This window comes from Pseudorasbora parva, chromosome 1 (genome assembly GCF_024679245.1).
Source record: "Pseudorasbora parva isolate DD20220531a chromosome 1, ASM2467924v1, whole genome shotgun sequence".
Taxonomy (NCBI): domain Eukaryota; kingdom Metazoa; phylum Chordata; class Actinopteri; order Cypriniformes; family Gobionidae; genus Pseudorasbora; species Pseudorasbora parva.
This window is the reverse complement of record NC_090172.1, coordinates 16,419,897-16,435,908: the sequence shown is the minus strand read 5'-3', so window position 1 is coordinate 16,435,908 and position 16,012 is coordinate 16,419,897. Positions and strand designations below refer to the sequence as shown.

General features: G+C 39.5%; 1 protein-coding gene across 28 annotated transcripts in view; it reads left to right on the top strand.

Moving 5' to 3' along the window:
• LOC137055698 (receptor-type tyrosine-protein phosphatase delta) overlaps nt 1-16,012 on the top strand; it is a 633,917-nt gene that overhangs the window by 550,574 nt on the left and 67,331 nt on the right. For 6 of the 28 annotated variants that reach the window (XM_067430363.1, XM_067430296.1, XM_067429736.1 and 3 more), the window contains exons 11-20: nt 1,952-2,140; nt 3,069-3,077; nt 3,630-3,647; nt 5,662-5,772; nt 8,489-8,500; nt 11,046-11,315; nt 12,425-13,006; nt 13,211-13,356; nt 13,494-13,638; nt 15,026-15,331. In XM_067430363.1, coding sequence (XP_067286464.1) covers nt 1,952-2,140; nt 3,069-3,077; nt 3,630-3,647; nt 5,662-5,772; nt 8,489-8,500; nt 11,046-11,315; nt 12,425-13,006; nt 13,211-13,356; nt 13,494-13,638; nt 15,026-15,331 — 1,788 coding nt within the window. The remainder of the gene's footprint in view (nt 1-1,951; nt 2,141-3,068; nt 3,078-3,629; nt 3,648-5,661; nt 5,773-8,488; nt 8,501-11,045; nt 11,316-12,424; nt 13,007-13,210; nt 13,357-13,493; nt 13,639-15,025; nt 15,332-16,012) is intronic. The other 22 variants (XM_067430757.1, XM_067430764.1, XM_067430755.1 and 19 more) reach the window with 10 other exon arrangements.

Here is a 16,012-nt window from a genome sequence, read left to right as displayed (position 1 = left end):
TAGCTAATAACAGACGATGCCTACACACCACAGAAGAGCTAAAATTAGACCATCCACTGCGTAAGGAAGCTCGCAGGCTGTGAAGGTCGCAAGAGGATTTGGATTAGAATGTTTGCAGAAAGATATGAAAATTTGTGTTAATGCACAAGGAGCAGTTACTGGAAATGTTTTAAATGGCTAACACAAGAAACATCAGGCAATTCTGGACATCACAGATCAGTTTCTGTGCTGCTTTTGTTTTATTTCAGATGGAATAATCATGAAACCTGCCAGGAACATGCCCAGGTCACATTTCCGCCTAATAGAAATCACAAATTCCATTTTGCATAAAGAAAAATGAAGAAAAAAAATTCTTGCTCCATGACATTATTTTAATGACAATTATGCACCCTCTTGTACTGAGATCATTTACATTTACTAAGATGTTAAATTAAACCTTAGATGCACGAATTTCAACATTTCAACCCAGACCTTGGCACTTGTTTCGCATAAATTAAGGACATCTTAAAATCTTCAATGAATCACAGCACACTGAAAGAGCGTTATAATGATTTCAGAGACAATGAGGAGCATTTCAAGCTTTTTGTGAGCTGCAGGAAATCCTCCATTACAGCAGATGCCTCCCTCTGAGGCGCTGAAGTGTCATAATCAGTCTTTAGTCACTATTTAGACAGGGATATTATTCCGTTGTCTATCACACATTCATTCAAATCCTTCACTGTTTTCTAGAAACAAAAGAAAATGTCCCAGGATCTGTCAACATACAAGCTGGAACGAAACAGTGATACAGTAGCTATATCACAGTGGCTCATTTGCTCTATTTATGTAAATTTACATTAAATCATTGCATTTTTAATCACATTTTACACAAATTATCCAAAAATATGATAACATTTTGCAACAGACACAGTTACATTAGTGAAGCAATATATATTTGCATGAATGTAATTTTGTATACTTGCGCTGAGGTGTTTTCAGTTCATGGAAAGTGACTCCCAGGAGATGTTTTGGTAGTTCAGTGGTAATCAAAGTGTGTTTGTGTGCGTGTGTGTTGGTAATGTCCCCTAGAGGCTTGTTGAGTTCTTGTTTGTTTTAGATTGCTTGTCTTTACTGTAGGCTGACACACACACACACACACACTTGGGGGAACTTGCCACAAAGTGATTGAGCCTTTATATGAGCCTGTATAATGCATGCTAGGCCAGTAGTTGGTGATGTCACATTGTAAAGAAACACTACTTGCCCACAGACTGAACATGTAGTATGCATGCACATGACGTCATTGTTTTTAAAAATGTGTGCTTTTGTAGTTTACGTGGAGATAATGACGCCGGTATCGTTTTTAAGAAACTTGCATAATTTTCATTAGATGGTTAAATGTGAAGCACCTCCTTTGACTGACAGGTCAATAAACAACTTTAGCATGCCTCTTACAGCAGCTTTTGCCCATATAACCTTTTGCTAATGTTCATATTAAGTTATAAAAACAGTATTTCTGAATGTTCTTGTTTTTGAAAGGTTTGGAAAGGTAGGCTTGGTTGTGTGAACATTATAATTTTATCCTCTTGCAAACATAATGGGAATGTTACTTTTCAATTTTCTTTGTACGTTCTGAAACAAGTAGAACAAGTAGATGAACGTCTAACTCAAATGTTCAGGACATTTTTTTTGTTTCATGAATGATGTATAATAATGTTTTTGTGCTAATGTTTTGAGTACATCATTAAAGTCCAGATAACTTTAAACGCACTATGTGTCAATGTTACTTGAACAAGGGTTGTTGATGCCAAAATGTTAGCCAAAGTTCTGAGAACTTTCCCTGTTAGCTGGGACCAAACACCCAAGTTTTTCCAGGTTAGTGCAGCTTCCTAAATGTGATAAATGCTTGAAGGGCAATGGAAGTGCATGTTTGCTGTGCTGGTGTAACTGTGCTGGTGTTACTGTGTTTCAGAGGATCAGCTGCCCGCAGGTTTCCCCACCATAGACATGGGCCCTCAGCTCAAGGTGGTCGAGCGCACCCGTACCGCCACCATGCTCTGTGCTGCTAGCGGTAACCCCGACCCAGACATTTCCTGGTTCAAAGACTTCCTCCCAGTCAACACGAGTAACAACAACGGACGCATCAAACAGCTCCGATCAGGTAATTTCCCACCAAGCGCTTGGCTCCTTTACGGCAGAAGAAAAGCAGCGACAAGAGCCGCTATTGTCCTTCTTTATGTTTGAGATTCTGTTCTTTCTCATGGAGCATTTTTTTGGTTTTCTGTAGGAAACGGCATCGTCGTCTACGTCCCCTCTGTGTGTAATGTGTCTTGTGTTCCTGTCTGTTTAATTTATTACCCATGATTCACTGCTATGACTGCATTTTTGTCCAGCTTAAATTGGGCTTTGTTTTGTTTCCATTTTAACACTTAGTCGCAAAAAGCAGCCGAACCATGCATAATAAATAACTGTCGTTCTCCATGTCCTTATTTATCTTCCTTAAATGCGCAATTAGTACAATCTGGCTTCATTCACTGCTCTCAAAAGAATCATCAAGGTTGTTTTGTTTGTTGCTTTCATGTCATGATGCACATGTAACAACAGCCTAGAAAACCTCTATTACATCCAAAAACGAAAAAAGGAGACACCCGTCCCTGTGTTTGTGTGACCTTTGTTGTGTGTTTGCGCATCCAATTGACCAAATTCAGGGCTGAAAATGTTGGTGATTCTTTTCCGTTGAATAGGGAGTCGCAGTAGACGTTCCTTCTCTTCGTCTGCGGTCTCCCTCGTAGCGCTCCCCACAACCCCTGTTTCGTTTTGCAATTGACGCACATTGTGAATATGTAATGGTTGAGTTGAATACGATGTGTTTTCCAGCACTCAATATGGTACAATATGTCTTCCCAGAGTTCTCCGCTCTGCCCTTGTCCTGTTCTCTTTCGTTGTCTGATTTCTCTCTTGATTTTCTTAGCCGTTAATAACCCTGTGCAATAGAGTGTCAGATTTAAGTGTGTCAACCAGAGCAAACGTAAGGAATATAATCATATTTTCTATGCTGTCTTTCTTCTCTCTGTTTTGTAAATCTCCAGAGTCATTTGGTAAGTTTGTAGATCTGAGCACACATGCCTCCCACTAATGTTCCATGTTTCTCAAACTACTGTTAAAATGCATGGCATGCATTTTACTAACGGTGTCGATAAACTAGCAGAACACACACTAGTTGACTAGCAGTAAAACACACACCAACACGAGCAGCTGGTCAGGGCCACGCACCGACACTGTCACTCCATCTTTGTCTCAAATCACAGCTCAATGACTCTCCACTGTTTCACTCCAAGATCCCAATCAATCCTTAGTTCCCCTCCCGCTAAATCACGGCCACAGCAGGTCTCAAAATGGCCCCTTGTGCTTCATCCACTGTACCAGTTGCTCTTTGACCTCCTAAAGTGACCAATGCTCAATCCTGTGCTTTTCTCCACTAGAGCCAATGGCTGTCTTTTCTGAGTCTCTCTTTCCTGTCTTAGCCTAATACAGTCTGTAAAAAAGCAAAGAAAAGCTAATTTGATTCTTCTTCCAAAGCGGCCAGACTCTCTTCTCGTACTAACGACTCTTCTTTCTTAATCTTATTTGCATTCATATAATCCACCCAGGTGGTACGCCAATAAGAGGTAAGAGTGCTCAACTCAAGTTCACAGAATGAACAACTGACTTCATTCTTCCTGTCCCACATGTGTCTGCATCCATGAAACGCCCCGGCATCTTCCCCATTGTCCACCCCCCCCCATCCCGTTCTGTTCCCACCACCCATCTATCACCCTTTTTGCTTATGCGTTTTTTTCTTTCTTTCGTTTGGATTTATTTCAGTTTAAGAAAGCCTCTTGTATTATTTTTTTGTTCCTCTTCCGAGTCGATATGCTTACTGCAGCCCAAAGAAGCATATCCTATATGTCTTCTATTTCATTATTTTATTGTTATTATTTTTTTTATTTTTTATTTTTATTTTTTTTTATCTTTTGGCCATAGCAGATCATGTGTCCCTTTTTTCGTCCAACTAAAACAGCCAAACATTTTTCCCCCCTTAGCTGTTCTTGTTCAGCCGCACATGAGCCCAGATGTCGGAGACACACCGGAGACCTCTCTGCCACGATTTTTCCCCAAAAAGCATATTTCTGTCTTTACAAACTTCTTTTTTTTGCTCTTCGTCCTCCATTTGCTTTCCTCTACCTATACCCTTCTCAAAACAAGCTAAAAAAGCCCAAACAACTACTTTTTTGATAAAGTTTCTGCGGTGCTTTTTTTTCTTCTTCCACCTATTTTTACTTCTTGCATTTCTTGGGTTGAAGGCTGTTTTCCTTTTTGACGTTTTTATTTTTTCCATTCTTCAGGGTTGGGGAAAAGCTAACAGTGGGTCTGGCAGACGATACCGAGGTGGCCATTTTGTGTCATTTTTTTTTGTCAAGTTACTCAGGAGGCTGTGTCCGCTGCGGTTCAGTGCACTTCAAGAAATGTTTTTCCCTGGGTCATGTGACACCACACTGCTGATCCCATTGGTGGATTTTTATGGGTGTCATTTGTAGCTTTGCGTAAGCTATGGCAGTGATTGGTTGCTTTCTTGTCGGCGGTGGCCGTTTTGAATTTTCTAATACAATTGCATTTTATTTTTCAGCTAAGGGTTGTCAAAAGGTTGTAAGTTGTGCCGACACACATTTCTTGTTCTTTGGGAAAGATTTGCATGTGCTAGAGGTTTATGTACTGGTAACGCTAATTCTCCCAACAGATTTTTTTCTTCTTCTATTTTTACGATTCAAGCAGCGTATTTTTTAAATTTTTTCCTAAGAAAGCTGCAATTTTTACTGACTTCCACCCTCTGAAGTCTTTGGCCATTTTATTGATGAATCAATTTCAATTGAATTTAACACCAAATTTTATTAGCTAAATTTCTTTTTTTTAATTGTCCTCCCCCTTTTATGCTGCTTTTGTATACTGTAAACCTTTTTTATTTGAGTCATATGCTGCTGTATTGCAGTTTTCACTCATTCCCATAATGAACAGTCCTGTGAGATGTGTAATAATATTGCAGGGCTACCCTCCCCCTCCTCACCTTTTGTAGACCTTTCAATTAATAAACGATCAGTATTATTATTGATTATTATCACAACTGTTTTTCTAAAGAGTAATGCTCAAACTATTTTGAAACACCCTAACGATTAAGTGCCTTTAGAAACCCTGCAACATGTATCTTGTACTGTATGTTTTCCTCTCCATTGATGTGGTTGTAAAATGTCCAAGATAATTAATGCTGCAAAGTCTCTTTTTGTTTTCTTTCTGTGTACCCTCTGAAATGTCTACTGCGGTGTTTGCCGTGCTATTCTCTAGACCCGCTTCCAGGAGCTTAGCTTGCATAAACTGGTTAAGTCTATCCGAACCTCTCGAATGTGAGGCATGTCTGCATATGTCGCCTCTCAGGGTTGAACATCAGTATAGCAGCAGTCAGATGGCAGTAAACTTCCTTTAGCTGAAGTCATTCTGTTGCGTCCACCCTTATGGAGACCTTAACAGAGAACAAATATCCCAATTCATAGAGAGAAATAGGCCTAGCGTTTGAATTAGTGTAAGTTGTTTAATGGCTTGTATTATGATTGTAATTATCTTTTTTGCTTCGTGTTCTCTCCCACTGTGTAGGAGCGCTGCAAATCGAACAAAGTGAGGAATCTGACCAAGGGAAGTACGAATGTGTGGCAACCAACAACGACGGCACACGCTATTCAGCACCTGCCAACTTGTATGTCAGAGGTAGGAACAACTCACGGCGGTAAACAAAACCAACAAAAGAACATATGAAAACTCTAAAAACACACACATTTGAATCAAATTGAGCCAGTTAGCAGGTCAGTTTTGTTGTTTGGATCCCTCTGGTTTCCTGAGCATTTTTGCAATAATGACATTTGCTGCCGCCTTGATTTTTTGCCTGTCTGGTGTTTAATTTCAATTTAACCTGTATTGACTCGAATGCTTGTTGTGTTTGTTATTTGACTGACTCTTAAGATAACAGGAACTGATTGAGTTTAACCTCTTTCCTCTCTTCAGCAAATGTCTGACCATTCTGTTTTTCATCTCTCTTTATACTGGCAAATGGAATACAAATATTTTAATTTACTTTAAAACAAAATAAAGTTAGTTTTTAGTTTTAATTTTATTTTATTGAAAACGTAACTGTCCAGTTATATTGCAAAATTTAATATGTAATGTAGTATAAAAGACTATAATGTAATGTATATGGGTGATTCTTCAATTAAGTGGACTCTTCTGTAGCCTAGGATGATTAAATAAATACATAGAATGTACAGTAAAGACAAACATACATCATTGTAGTTATAAATAATAAATTATCATAGCCGTAATGGTTTTGATTATGTTTCAATATAATTAACAATAGAATTGCCCAATACCGCTGCCCTACATTTGGGTGTATATGTGGTTATCCGGCAAATGAGAAATTACATTTTGTAATGTCGTTCATTTTAAGATTTTTACATCATGATTTGAAATTATCTTTATAAGATACCATTGCCTAATTCTGCAGTACAGGTGCTGGACATATAATCATAATATCATCAAAAAGTTTATTTATTTCACTAATTCCATTCAAAAAGTGAAACTTGTATACACAGTTCATTACACACAGACTGATATATTCCAAATGTTTATTTATTTTAATTTTGATGATTACAACTGGCCAACTGACAACAAAGGAAAATCCAAAAATCAGTATCTCAGAAAAGTAGAATACTACTTGAGACCAATACAAAGAAAGGATTTTTAGAAATATTGGTAAAAAAGTATGAGCATGTACTTTGGGGCTCATTTTGCCTGAATTACTGCAGCGATGCGGCGTGGCATGACGTTGATCAGTCTGTGGCACTGCTCAGATGTTATGAGAGCCTTCAGCTCTTCTGCATTGTTGGGTCTGGGATATGACATCTTCCTCTTCACATAGATTTTTTTATGGGGTTAAGGTAAGGCGAGTTTGCTGGCCAATTAAGAACAGGGATACCATGGTCCTTAGCACTGACCCCAGCTGATTTCCACTCTTTTTGAATCTCCCCCCACATTTTTGAATGGGTTTTGTTTCACAATCCTCTCCAGGGTGTGGTTATCCCTATTGCTTGTACCCTTTTTACTACCACATCTTTTCCTTCCCTTTGCCTCTCTATTAATGTGCTTGGACACAGAGCTCTGTGAACAGCCAGCCTCTTTTGCAATGACCTTTTGTGTCTTGCCCTCCTTGTGCAAGGTGTCAATGGTCAAGTCAGCAGTCTCTCCCATGATTGTGTAGCCTACAGAACTAGACTGAGAAACCATTTAAAGGACTTTGCTGGTGTTTTAAGTTAACTAGCTGGTTAGAGTGTGGCACCAAATGTCCTTAATATTGAAACTTTTCACAATATTTAAATTTTCTGAGATACTGAATTTGGGAGTTGTCAGTTATAATCATCAAAAACATTTGAAATATATCAGTCTGTGTGTAACACGTTTCACTTTTTGAATGGAATTAGTGAAATAAATAAACTTTTTGATGATATTCCAATTATATGACCAGCACCTGTATTTGACAACTGACAATTGAGTTTTATTTATTTCTTCAAATTAGTTATAACTTCAAATTTAATTTAAAGAATTTTCCTCTCTTTTTGTCAAGCAGTCAGAAGGTCATCTAACTGAAGAATCACTCCACAGTATAAATGTAAAATGTTTATTGATATTGAATTATGATGGAGCATTTGGCTGTGTGTTTATATCTTTATAATCTGCCACAGTAAAGTCAACATGAAATGGCATTTTACTTACACATTTTACTTTAATAATGTGATGCATTGTATATTGATACAAGATACAAAAGGGCTTGATTTTATCCATAAGGACTGCATGGCTAAAAGTATAAGGTAAAATATTATGAGTGAACAGCCAGCCTCTTTTGCAATGACCTTTTGTGTTCTGTAGGTTACTGTAGGTGAACAGCAACTCTGTACACCACTAAATATCTCATATTGGTCAGAAAACAGGGTACTTTTGATTTCATGTTGACTTTAACCCAAAATTTATCATAATCAGCTGCCAAAATATGTTCCATCTTATAAACCTTGAAGGCCTGATGTCAACCACTGCTTTAAGGAGTGCGGCTGAATTCATGCACAGGTCCCAGTTATGTGGTTTACATGAAGAACCAAAATATATATGTCAAATATGGACAAAACTCCAGAGGAAAGTCAATCCAAACCACAGTAACTGCTGATGGCATGTAAAGCTCATAACTGGACCTGTGTCATGTTGTTTAATGGGCAGTGCATTAAAAGGCCTGTAAAATGCAGCACACTTTTCTTTTCCTAGACATTCTGTCTCTAGCAGCAATTCTCTGGGTTGAATGTGGCCTGTTTTACTCTCTCTGTATTTTCCCTTGTTTTTCTCCTCATTTTATTTTGTTTCCGCATCAATTCCCTACATCCCTCAGAGCTGCGAGAAGGTTGGTGTGCTTTTTCTTTCTAACCATCTTCAAACTCTGAAAAAAAAAAAAAAAAAAAACGATACAAACGCCTAGTCACAATTCCCAACAGTACGAAAATAATTATTGTAGCTGTATTTGCGTGTCTATGATTAAATTCTGCTTTTGGTTCCTTATGTTTTATGTTTTGGACAGTTTCTTCTCCATTTCCTTTTGTTGTGGTCTGAATGAATGCCCTGCTCTCTGCTGTACTGCTTGACCAAAAAGTGGTGCATGTTGGTCAGAATGTGCACAGTTTGTTGGGGGGTTTGCATGGTGGATTGGTCATGCTGAAGTTGTCTGTGTTCACCCACATGTCAGTGGTCCTGCTTCATTACTTTAACCGACTTGTGCCTTCCTAACACCTAGAAAAATCTCCATGTTCTGACCTTGCACGGTACAAACTGCAATGAGACATGCTCCATAGGTCTGTAAGATCAGATATTTTCGTTTCTTTCCACCTAACAAGCTGCTAATAAAGGACAATTGATGCATGTAGAGCGTTGTTCTCAAGACTCGACAAACGGAACAGTATTCAGATGAAAGGAAAAACATCATGTCTCCTGGAACAGCATTTCAATTGGAAATTAATTGCGATAGGATTGCAAATCTGTTTGCAATAATTAGAGATTTCATCTCCAGGGAAGCATGACATCTCCGGTCTTTGAATGCATGCCGCCAGTTGCCAAAATTCTTATCTTTCCTTCTTTTTCTTCCATTTCTGGTGGTTTCACGCAGAGACTTAAATAGTAACCAACTTAAACTTCTCATGGAACGTTTGTTTAGGTTCATATTTTTCTTTTAATTTTAATTGTTAATGGTACAATAAAGATTCTAGCCAATGAACTTATGTGGTCTTAAACAGGAGGAAATGGTTGGACTAGCACAGACATGAGTAGGTAAAATGGATTTAACTCTGACCATAGTGCAGGTTTCTTCAAAACTGACCCCATAGAGTTTTGTCCAACCTTGATAAACTCACCTACCTGTAATTTTAAAGAGGTTGATTAGCTTGCTCAGATGTCTTTGATTAGGGATAGATCTAAACTCTGAGAATCAGTGGGTGATTTGATGTGCCCTGCCATATTGGAATGTTACATCTTACTCAGAAATCTTTTTTTTTTTTTTTTTTTCAACCCTGGTCATGGTTGCACACCAACAGTACACTTTTTGGACATCTCCCTTATCTCATTTCAGGTCTTGGAGTCTCAAAAGAGAATTATTATTATTTTTTTAGAAAGGTTTGAAGAGGTGTACTATCGGTATGCCTCCAGGAACAGGTTTCGCAAACACAGCTCTAGTTTACAGTTTCAATCAAAACTGCGAAAAACTGAAAAGATTTGTTATGATGAACCTTACAAACTTTGTCAAATACAGTGATTCGTTCTCTTCAGATGGTCTCGTTTTAGCAGGACTAATATAAACCACTGCACACTGACTCCCAAAAGCTGGATAAAGCCGACGGAGCCTATCGCTTCGAGAAAGCCCCTACAACTGTTGTGTGCATTATACATTAGCCAATACCATCTGAGACTGACTTGATGTAAGCAGCAACACTGACATCGGTTCAGTTATTTTGGACTGTTGAATCTTCTCCCACCCTTCTACTATCCCATAACCCCTCTTTTGAGAAGCTGGTGGATTGTATCCCTGTCTCTTTCACTCTCTCGCTCTCTTTCTGTCTTGGAGACTCCTGCTTTTAATAGCCCTGTTGATTTACTGTTATCTGACTCTACTACTCCTCCCCTCATCCTTGTCTCCTTTGCTCTTCACTCCAGTTCTTCGTCTTTTCTCTCTAATTCCCAATTTTCTTCCTGTGTAATGAGCAATGTGCTTGTTTGCATGACAGATTCAGGAATGCCCCCCCAAGATCCATTTGCATTAAGGGTTTATCTTTAGTCGTCTATTAATTTGTTTATGGCATCTGTTTTTTTATTTTTTTTTATTTTGAATCATTTTCTGATTCACCCCTTCATTGTTATCTCATTGTTTATTAACGGTTTCATGACCATTTTAGTTGACACGTGCGTCCACTTTTTGAATGGCAGCCAGTCACAGACAGACAGTCACAGCTAGCCTCCTCCTGTTGTTAGTTTAGCAAGGTCCCCCTTGCGGGGCTCGTTGCTGTTTGTGTGATGTGGCAATGTGATTCGGCACATTCCTTCACATCAACTGGAAGAGAACGCAGCATCAAAGTTGTACAAAAACGAGCAACTCCTGCATGCTGTGGCCCTCCAGTTCCCCCGTGTGCTGCCGTCCGTCTGTCACGCGTGGGTCACCTGTGCATGGTGTCTGTTGCAATGTCTCAGTCCCAAGGGAGTGAGACGGAATGTTTGTGTCTCTTACGTGTGTTTTCGTTTCCTGTTGGATACTGCCATATATCAATCAGTTGAAACAGTGTAGTGGTGAAATCCACCAGATCTTTGTATGATAATTCTTTGTCAGTTCTTCATCTGTTAATTGTTCCCGAATGTTCCGTCAGGCTATGTCTTTACAGGAAGTTACCAGTCCTTGTGTTCTCTTGCAGTGAGACGGGTTCCACCCCGGTTCTCCATTCCCCCAACGGACAATGAAATCATGCCTGGTGGCAGTGTCAACATCACCTGTGTGGCTGTCGGGTCACCAATGCCCTATGTCAAATGGATGCTAGGGTCGGAGGATTTGACCCCTGAAGATGACATGCCCATTGGGCGAAATGTGCTGGAACTCACTGACGTCCGACAGTCGGCCAACTATACGTGCGTCGCTATGTCAACGCTGGGCGTTATAGAGGCAGTCGCACAGATTACGGTCAAAGGTGAGAATCCAAGAAACTCAATATTTAGCATTCCATTCGGCACCAAACTGCTGTTATTTGATCCGTCTTATCACATTTTGCAGATATATACATGAGCTCCTACTGTTGCCACACTTGTTTGCTCAAACAGACACACTTACAGCTGTTTATATCCACACACTCAAAGCCGTTGTCTCTAGCAGACACAACAAACCACATTAGTCATAATATGCCCCAAGAGACAGCAGGCAAAGTCTAAACATTATCTGTCCTATCGCCAACCTCACCTAATGCACTCTGAATTAAAGCAATAAATTACAGCCTGTGGAATATTTAAGATGTGTTCTAAACAAACTGCAAAGTCTCACTTTCCTCTAGGGGAACCTGGTTCCCTCCTTATCGTGGCGGTACGGTCAAGACTGTATTAGACAGCTCTTTTGCTGTATTACATTAGCGGTAAATGGTGCTATAACACACGCCTACTGTTCGTGTGTTGGCAGAGCAAGCTGACACTTTAACCTTCGGCTAGTATCCCACGGGAAGAGCACATGGTGCATGAATGCTGATGACAAAGCCGTACGGCACTGCTTAGCTTACCAATACCATTGCACACACAAGAAATGCATTTTCTTGAAACCAAGAGAAGAATCATTGCTTAGATGTCTTTCATTCACATTCACAGAATCTGAATGTTAGTTTTCAAACATTTCAAATTAAAATTTCAAATTAACTCTTTATTGACAATATATGTTTATGTGCTCTGACAGTGAGGGGAGAATTTGCGCTGTTTTTCAGTGTAGCAACTTGAATCCTTATGAACCATTTGCAATCCGGGCACTAAAAAGTCCTGAAATGCTACATTTTGTAAGTAAATTAGGCTCATTGCAAACTGCACCTTGGGACTCGACATTAACACTTCTCCGGGACATGTAGTTTACCTGATTTGCATATTTCCTTTAGTGAATCAGGCACTAAAATGTACTAGACAGCGTGTACAAATAAACCCACACTATCAGCGGGTCTTAGTGAATTCCTTCCACAGTCTCCAATAATCATTAGTAATTAATTGCATTTTCCATTTTCTAAATAGTTAAAATTCACTGATTCAAGTTTCTTTGTTGATGCTCCAGCTTTACCGAAGCCGCCAGGTGTTCCCCAAATAACGGAACGCACGGCAACAAGCATCACGCTCACATGGGATTCTGGAAATCCTGAACCTGTTTCTTATTACATCATCCAGCACAAGCCCAAAAACTCTGAGGACTCTTATAAAGAGATTGATGGAGTCGCCACCACTCGATACAGTGTGGGCGGGCTGAGCCCTTACTCTGACTACCAATTTAGAGTAGTCGCCGTAAACAACATTGGACGCGGGCCTTCCAGTGAAGCAATCGAGGCCAAAACGGCAGAGCAAGCACCAAGTACCGCCCCACGGCAAGTCAGAGGACGCATGCTAAGTGCCACGACCGCTATAATCCACTGGGACGAACCTGAGGAGGCCAACGGGCAGATTACGGGCTACAGGGTTTACTACACCATTGATCCCAGCCAGCATGTCAACCAGTGGGAAAAACAGATTGTAAGGACTTCCAACTTCCTCACCATTCCGGGTCTGACGCCCAATAAGACTTACTACATCAAGGTCCTGGCCTTCACCTCTGTAGGAGATGGACCACTCTCATCTGATTTGCAGATCATAGCCAAAACTGGAGGTGGGTGTTAGGGATTACGGGGAATACAAAGAGGACAATGTCCTATTTGCTTTTTACCATGGTTTTTAAAAATAACATTTAAGCCCCAGTAAAAAAAAAAAAAAAGAAAAAGTTCTTATTTGTAACTTGGTGGACACAGTTGTAATGTTATAAGTATAATATATATATATATCATTTCAGTTATTTATTATACATTTTTGTTAGTGCCCTCTCAACCAACGGACTTCAAGGGTGAGGCCAAATCTGAGACAAGCATCCTGTTGTCATGGAACCCCCCAACTCAGACTGGCCAGGACAATCAAATCATCGGATACGAGCTGCTCTATAAGAAAGGAGATGACAAAGAGGAGGTCTGAATGTCTACAGTCATTGGCAAACGACTTCACTTGTCTAAGTCCCAGAATTGCCATCGTTGCCATTGCTTAGTTTGATTGTATGAACTGTATTTTCTAGGGTTTTAACCTTAATTTTTTGTTCCTTTCCTCAGAAACGTGTTAGCTTTGAGCCCACCACAACCTATTTACTGAAAGATCTGAAGCCATTCACTACATACACATTTCAGCTGGCTGCACGCAGTAAACATGGCATTGGCGCATACACCAACGAGATCTCAGCCGAAACACCTCAGACACGTAGGTCCTCTTCTGTCTTTACTGTCTTTCCTAAACCCATGCAGTCCAAGAACAGGAGCAGCACGTTCTGATGCAGAAATCCTCCATTTCTTAACAGCGTTTACTAATGTAAATCCAGAATTTGTTTGATTTGGTTTACACTGAAAGATTTTTGAGAGATGGAGGCATTTCTGCAAACATCTTGTTAGCACACATTTTGTTTTAATGAAAGTCAACCTTTGGGAAATGTCAAATGACAAGGTCACTTTGTTGAATTTGGTGTCATGTAAGTAAGCCAAGTAGGAGATGAGAGTGAATTATTCATCTGTTTGGCTGCAGTTGTCCAGCTTCGGGAGGCCTTGTTTTTTGACTTTGGCTATAGTATACCACACTGCATTTGAAAGATTTACGGAATTGGTAAAGGTTCCTTCTCTGGAGCCTTGTTGTAAGCTCAAATGCAATGATACATAGCTAGAAAAGTGAATTGCATTCCCAGAAGACCTCACATTTATTCTCCATTCATTCAAGTTGAAGTGTAACCAAACCTTCAGATCAGCCCGTTCATTAATCTTGCATAATTTGATGCATAATTGATGCTGACAAGCTTGACTGTGATTCACTTCATACTCTCAATTTGAGGTAATCTAAATAAATCTGAGGTCCTCTGAGAACATGCCAGGTAAGTATCTTGGAGGGCTGTTTATCCGGTAGAGTGTTTGCATGTCCAAGTCTAGAAACGTCAGTCAGGAACTCTTGGACCAACCAGGCTTTTACCTCAAACCAACAGGCCTCGGAAAGGTTGGTGAGCAATGCATTTACTGTTTGTACAGAGCTGACACATCAACCTTTGAAATTTTGGATTGATGGTAACTGCTTGGAGGAAACAGGGCCTAGTTAAATGCAGCTCAGTTAGATATTTCACATGTTTGGAAAATGCGTCTGAAGTATGATGAGAGAAAATTAAATTTGTGTCCTGCATTTTAGGATATATTTAGGAAAAAATAACATATGTAGAATTACGAAGGTAGGTTCTTTATTTTTAGTGTCTGCACCAGTCCCACACCACACAATTTGTGAATTTGTTTTATCTTTTCTTCTTTCTTTATGAGAAGTCTGTGACATTTCTGCCCCTTTTGTTCATCTTTTTAAGCTTCATTTAACTTTATTTTCATGTCATAATTTTTGTTTTAAATAAATGTAGTCCTTGTCTTCCATCCTCATTTTATGTTCCCTTTTTTGTTTTTGTTTTTGTCCATCAACATCATCTACACATCCACCACAAAAACAAAAAAATCCTCTTACCTCAACCCCGTGAACCTCACCTGGATCCAACCAAACTCCAAAACCACTTGAATCCGATTTAATGACTATACCGCTCCTCCCACAATCCACTGATCCTCCAAATCAGAGCCCTCAGCTCCACCCCAGGAAGTCAAGTGTACTAGTCCCAGTTCTACCAGCATTCGGGTAAGTTGGAAACCGCCGCCAGTGGAGCTACAAAACGGAGTCATGACCAAATACACCGTCCAGTACTCTGCGACCGAAGGCGACGATACCTCAATGCGACAAATATCGGACATACCGCCGGAAACGTACCATTATCTATTGGAAAACTTGGACAAATGGACAGAATACCGTGTGACAGTGAGCGCCCACACAGAAGCTGGTGAAGGCCCTGAGAGTTTACCTCAGCTAATCCGTACAGAGGAAGATGGTATGTCTTACCCACACGCCACTGTGACCCAATACTAATGTCTTTACCCTTAAAACATGCCCCACTTCTGGCATACTTCTGCCCAAGGTACCCTAAAACCCACTCGCCCCTGTAGTCCCCTGTATTTACACTAACTCTACTAACCAGGACTTTTTGTGACCTTTCACCAAGACAACATTTATTTTGGGATGAATTTTCAGGAGAATTTTTGAGTGTTTTTGCTTGACCAGACTTTCATGGAAATTTCATGGCATGTTCTTCTGACAACCTTAAACTTCCAACAATCCCAAATGTTTTGCTGTTTTTCCCCTATTTTCTTAAGATAAATATATTTTTATTTTTAAATGGAGTCAAACTCATTTTCATACATGAGAAAAGACACCTAAATCAACAGTGAATCCTCCAAAAAAAAATAAAAAATTGGGGCTTTTTTCTCAAATGTCCCACACGAGTTACATTTTTCTTAAATTTTTCCATTTGTTTTTTCTTTTTGTCTTCACTCTATCATAGCCAAACTCCTTTCGAGTGCTTCAAACCTCTGAAACACTCCTCTTGGCTTTTTTGCTTGTTATTTTTATTCCATATTTTGAATCCACTAAACTCATTTTTAATAATAAAAAAATTAGGTCAGCTTTGTGACCTGTTTTTGGGGATTGTTTTTGTTTTTTTTTCTCTCTTTTT